At 31.7% G+C, this 6,851-nt stretch overlaps 1 protein-coding gene across 1 annotated transcript in view; it reads left to right on the forward strand.

The window, feature by feature from the left end:
* Positions 1-1,576: 1,576 nt before the first annotated feature.
* The window catches only part of LOTGIDRAFT_162200 (hypothetical protein), a gene marked incomplete at both ends in the record, with an annotated part of 9,898 nt that continues 4,623 nt past the window's right edge, over positions 1,577-6,851 (forward strand). The window contains 2 exons of the mRNA XM_009058168.1: positions 1,577-1,626; positions 5,308-5,506. Coding sequence (XP_009056416.1) covers positions 1,577-1,626; positions 5,308-5,506 — 249 coding nt within the window. The remainder of the gene's footprint in view (positions 1,627-5,307; positions 5,507-6,851) is intronic.

Genomic DNA, 6,851 nt, shown 5'->3' on the forward strand with positions numbered 1-6,851 from the left:
GTGACTGTGATTGTCGAAAAACACAAACATCGTTTTTATTCTTTGAGTTGAGTTTTTGTGAAGCGCGGACCTGTGAGGAGTAACTTTTTGTACTTGTTAATGAAGGATTGCACACGGTATTTTATATAAAGAAGTAAATAAAGGAGGAAGATAAAATATCAATTATAAAGTTGTAAGTATTATTATATCTATACTTAATCAATAACAAATGTTAAAAACTTTAATTTATCTGAATATCTAGATATCTGACATTTTGAGATGTCCCATAGGAGCCTACATTACTGATCATAACATTACACATAAATAAACGAACATAACCCTGGTTTACTATGGACAGGTGTCTTGTAACACATGCCTGTCTCTTGTACACCATTCCTTTATTTAAGATCTTCTCTACTACTTACTGAGAATCTCTGATAAACAAACCATTTGTCTTCGAATTCTTAAACTCAAGCTCAACATTGAAGATGAGGTTTTTTTTTAAATCGAATGAATGAAGTTTTACGTCTTACTTTTCTGCACCTGATTGAGCTAATGAAGACGGATAACGTCATGCAGTGTGCTATGATTGAAAATTTGCAAGGACCGCTCTATTAGCTTATTCTATTTCCATTTCCAACTGTCGTGCACATTTTAAAAGGCACAGCCTGTAGCACACGTTGCCTCGGTTATTATCCCATCGAACTTGTCACTTTTTGCTTAAGGGTATAACAATTTCGATTAATTTAAGCTGATCAATTGTATCTGATCGATATATAATTCCTTAAAAGTGCTAATAATTAATAATTCAATGAAACTTTTTGAAATTTGCAAATTATATTTAATTTAGACAGGATAGAATTTTTGCTAGCCTTGTCTTTACCAGAAAAAAATTCAGAAAGTCAGATTCTTTTTCTTTCAATTGATTGGACAGACGAAGACCAAACAATGATTGATGAATCTGACCCTGGATATTGATGCATGTGTCTTACAGCAGTTCGGGGATTTATGTTGCAACGAGCAATAACTTTTAATGTTATTGGTGTGTAAAATACATGTTCTATGATCCATTTTATTACGTTTCTTTTATTACCGTTTCTCTCCAAGATGCAGATTTATCTGGAAACATGACCAAATTAATTTAGTAAATCATTTAAAAATAATCAATTTTATTAAACTATAGTTCACCATCTGTGAAGAAAATGTTAATGGCCATCTTTAGGTTTTGGTTCAATGCAATAATTATTATCACAGTTCAAAACAGTTTGTTATTTTCAATAGAGATAGCATGTTTTTATTTTGATTAACTGAGCTTATTTCACAGGCTGTAGATGAGATTACCAAGACCTACTCTAGTAATTAAAGAAACAAGAATTATTAAAACAGAAATGACCATTGTGCATTTTCATAATTTATTTCACCAGAGGTATTGTTACCAGTAAAAAACAAAAGTCTTAATGTTATGCTCATAGCAAGTGTAACTGACAGTGTTTTGATTTGAGCAAAGATAAATACTATAAATTCAATTGATATCAACTGTTGATGTTAATAGCTCGAAGACGATATCCCTTGATATTTGGCCTAAAGAGAATATCTGATGGCACTATATCGTCTTGTGTGGTCAACTAAAGCCAGACTAGAGGCAAGGTATATATTGAAATAAATATAAAGTTGTTGAATATCTCAAGGGTATTGTATTTTCATGCTTCTAATTATCACTAAGTTCAGTTTACATTCAAACACTAGCAGATTTTTCTTGTCAACATTTCAAGCTAATTTTCATATTTTAACTTCCATACGGAGCCTGGCAGTCTCGTTTGTAATTCTATAGATTCAGGTACATGTACAATGACTTTTTGTATCACCAATGTTGGTTATGTTTTGATGGTAACAGATAATATAACTAAAAATTAAAAGTCAAAGGTTACCAGAGTTGCTGTGACGGTCGAGTAAGCTGAATCTAATCCATTGGGCGTTGGCCATCACTCAATCCTCTTGGGAAATGTCTTGTTTCAATGTCATTATATTTTTCGAGATGAGATATCGGCGGCTTTAGCGAATGTGTTGATTTACTTACGTAGAAATATTCAACTTGAATAAAGAGATTTACCCATCAAAACACGATCCGATTAAAATGCAGGTAAAAAATTCTTTGTTCTGCGTTTATTTTTCTTATAGCTTCCTGTCTATTTAGCGAGCGTTGTTAGCCCACTGGAAAAAAAAAACCAAAACTAAATAATGGTCAGCATAAAAACAGATTGTCCAATATTTCAACTGTTTTCTATTTTTCAAAACAGGTGAATGGTTTCTGCATATTTTATCAAAGTTTTAGAACATAAATTGCTTACTGGGTAATCGTTAAAAATCAAAATCTTAATCTTGACAGTTTTGACAGGGGATAGATTTCAAACCTGTTTACCCTGCCGAGTTTCCAATGATTTATTTATTTTACTTGAAGAAAATACCAATTTATGTAATTCTTATCAATTCAATTTATTTCATTTTTAGATCATAAAATATATGTGAGCTATTAGTCCAAATGAAAAATAGACAAGAATAGATAGGTATAAGTCAATCATATGCACACGAAAGTCTTATACCTTGACTGTGATAGTCACCTTTCTTGTGTCACAAAATTTGTTTATACAGCCATTTGATTGGATTGTACGCAAATCAATACAGAAAGAGGCTGTAAGCAATATGTCAAAATGTTTACAGCCTTTACTTCAAAGGAGGACCATGACTGGCTGTAGTCACTAGCGTGCAATCCAATCAAATCGATGCATTGCATGATACTTGAAGGATAGCTATTGTAGTCAAGTTCGTCATATGTGTCCATACAATTTCTCAGTTGATATCGAAAAATCTTTCATGTACATCAAATTAGAAAAGCTTGAATCAAGAGTAGAAATAGAGTGGAATTCAGCTTAAGTGTAATGTTCCTTCTTAATTAGTGTGAAACTAATATGGTAATTTCTATCTTGTCTAATGTTGTTCATTTTCACTCCACCTTTAATGATATTAAAGTATTATAAATGTTATTTTCTATACATTAAAACATATAAAGGCTTTTAAATGAAATTGTAGGCGATATAAACCAGCGTGTATTTGACACTTGGAGCAGAAATAAGAACATTAAAATGACAAATGTTTCCATTATTATAAATGTTTCCATTATTATAAATGATTACATTATCATAAGTAAAGTGTTTTTTCTAACTAAATGCAATGCTCGTCTTGAAAACAAGCTGAACTGGTTAACCTTTAGTCTATTTTAAACGACATGCTTTTAGTTTATCAAAGTAATTGCATGTTTTCTTTTGCTTACTTACGATGCTCCCATTTCTTAAAAGGCTCTTGTGATAGCTAAATGGTTGCTCAGAAGTTAATGAAAATATAATGGTCCCATCTGATTATATAGATGAAAGATGACAGGTGCTCTATTTGGAGGAGTTGATTTGAGTCTTTAAAATATGTAAAATAGTCTTCAGAAGTACTAGAAATATACAAAAATCTCATAACTCCTTCAAAAATATCTAATTCTAATACGAATTTTACCAACAATATAACAATGACGATAAGTGACATCTATGAGAGTTACCGACAGCGCTGAGAAGAAAGAATATCGCTGAGGGTTAATGATATCTCTGAGAGTTAACGACAACGCTGAAAGTTATCAAAATCGCTGAGAGTAAAGGACATTACTGAAAGTTAATGGTAGGCTGGGGGTGAATGACAACGCTGAGAGTTAATGACATCTCTGAGAGTTGATGACATCGCTGAGAGTTCATGGCCCTTCTGAGAATTATTTTCATCGGTGTAAAGGAATGAATAGCATCACCTAGAACATCACCGAGAGTTAAAAGGATTGACCGAATTTACCGAGAGTAGGGCTGAAAGAAATTATTGAACGTAGAAAATGTTAACTGTCATTATTTAAATATGCAGATGGCCAGACAAATTTTTTCTTATAGAATATTACTTACTTGTACTTTAGATCATGATTTAAAGACGAGAATCTTATCAAATATTACTTACTTGTACTTAAGATCACGATTTAAAGACGAGAATCTTATCAAATATTACTTACTTGTACTTAAGATCACGATTTAAAGACGAGAATCTTATCAAATATTACTTACTTGTACTTAAGATCACGATTTAAAGACGAGAATCTTATCAAATATTACTTACTTGTACTTAAGATCACAATTTTAAGACGAGAATCTTATCAAATATTACTTACTTGTACTTAAGATCACGAATTAAAGACGAGAATCTTATCAAATATTACTTACTTGTACTTAAGATTACGATTTAAAGACGAGAATCTTATCAAATATTACTTACCTGTACTTTAGATCATGATTTCAAGACGAGAATCTTATCAAATATTACTTACCGGTACTTTAGATCACGATTTAAAGACGAGAATCTTATCAAATATTACTTACCGGTACTTTAGATCATGATTTAAAGACGAGAATCTTATCAAATATTACTTACCGGTACTTTAGATCATGATTTAAAGACGAGAATCTTATCAAATATTACTTACCGGTACTTTATATCATGATTTTAAGACGAGAATCGTATCAAATATAACTTACCGGTACTTTAGATCATGATTTAAAGACGAGAATCTTATCAAATATTATTTACTTGTACTTAAGATCACGATATTAAGACGAGAATCTTATCAAATATTACTTATTTGTACTTAAGATTACGATTTAAAGACGAGAATCTTATCAAATATTACTTACTTGTACTTATGATCACGATTTTAAGACGAGAATCCTATCAAATATTACTTACTTGTACTTAAGATCACGATTTAAAGACGAGAATCTTATCAAATATTACTTACTTGTACTTAAGATCAGATTTTAAGACAAGAATCTTATCAAATATTACTTACTTGTACTTAAGATTACGATTTAAAGACGAGAATCTTATCAAATATTACTTACTTGTACTTAAGATCACGATTTAAAGACGAGAATCTTATCAAATATTACTTACTTGTACTTAAGATCACGATTTTAAGACGAGAATTTTATCAAATATTACTTACTTGTACTTATGATCACGATTTAAAGACGAGAATCTTATCAAATATTACTTACTTGTACTTAAGATCACGATTTAAAGACGAGAATCTTATCAAATATTACTTACTTGTACTTAAGATCACGATTTTAAGACAAGAGTCTTATCAAATATTACTTACCGGTATCGAAATAATTTCACATGATTATGACCAACTATAACACATTTGACACATTTGACACATTATTCGTACAAACAATGCTTCTTTATTTCCAGGACTATGTTGCTGTATATGGTATGTTTACTAATAACCACGGTAACTGGTTATGGTAACTACAGACTTAGAATACCACATGGCGATAAAGTACCAGACCCGTGCCATCCGGGTAAAATATGGAGAGGTGTTGGCCATACTGGTGTTGAAGGTGGTGGTGCGAGAAATCCTTTTGGTTTAGATTTTGAAAAAGTAGGCAAGGTGAGCTATTTACTCCGTATACTTTCATTGTGTCAAACCATAACAAATAAAGTAAGTATTTCATTAAGCAAGTGAAAAAAGCTTTCAGCCAAACTTAACAAATATACATGGAAGAACAAAGGACTGTTCCATGATAGCATCGTATCCCGAATGTGAGTTTTGACATAGGGGATGTAGTTTAGTTGGAGATCTATGATAAGAATCTATTCATGTTGTAATCGTTTTCCAGATTACGACGCCATTGTCGCAAATACATCGACTGGAATGGTATAATGCGACAGTTACTTTTTGATCTTTTTCTGGAGTTATCGGAAACATAGGCGTCGGTTTGAAAATCAGCTTTGATCTAAAGGAAGCCATCTTTCGTATGCCATTGAGCCTTTGCTGACTCTGCATCTGCCATCTGTATCAGTCTACCATGTCAAGCATGACATACCTTAGACATTTTCCTCGACTGTTAAGTATCGGTTTATACTTTTTGGGAATGCTATGCATCCATGAAATCTACTGACTTGTATAAATAAGATAGTAGATTTGTCCCGCTCTGTTTACTATTATCCTGGAAATGTTTTTACTAAAACTGATTCTGTCATGGCCCAGCCTTCATAAATGTGGAAAATGTTACTACAAGAAACATTATCCTTTATCGTAAGATATTCTAGGAGAAATATACTTATCTAAAATAGATTCCATTCTTACATGAAGATGAGATCACGACCTTCGTTTCCGTTCAAGAATTAACGTGGCGTGCCACATGGCTGTAATATCTTACCAAAGTATTTTCGCATAATAGTACATCTAATATGTGTATATAATTTGTGAATCCACGAAAATTGAAAATCATTTCATAAGAAAACAACTGAATTCAACTCCTTAACATTCGTAGTACTAACTGAGATTATTTATGGCAAGTAATGATGTCTTTCGTTTTGTAGTCGTGTACCACAAAATCGAACCGGAAGTCTCAACTATTTTGAAATTCTGTTCCCAATCAAACAATACACTATTTATAATATAAACTTTAAGGAAGGTGCAGAGAAAAAGATCACCGTGATTTTTCTGTTTTTTGCTACACTTTCTGCGTTCATTCACCTTATATGGAAATATTGGAAATTGGAAAATCAAACATAGCTAATAATTAATCTATCTATAGTCTGTGTAACGAAAAGTCACAAGGATGTTAAACACATGACTTTTTTTATACTGAACTTAATGAAACAGTAGAATATTGTATTAGTCCCAACTTAACTTCCTGGACTTCATCTTCAATTCAAACTACACTCTTATTAATATAACAAAAATGATAAGAGTAAGACGCTATTCAAAGGCTGTCTGTAGGCTTCAA

Source organism: Lottia gigantea, assembly GCF_000327385.1.
Source record: "Lottia gigantea unplaced genomic scaffold LOTGIsca_33, whole genome shotgun sequence".
NCBI lineage: Eukaryota > Metazoa > Mollusca > Gastropoda > Lottiidae > Lottia > Lottia gigantea.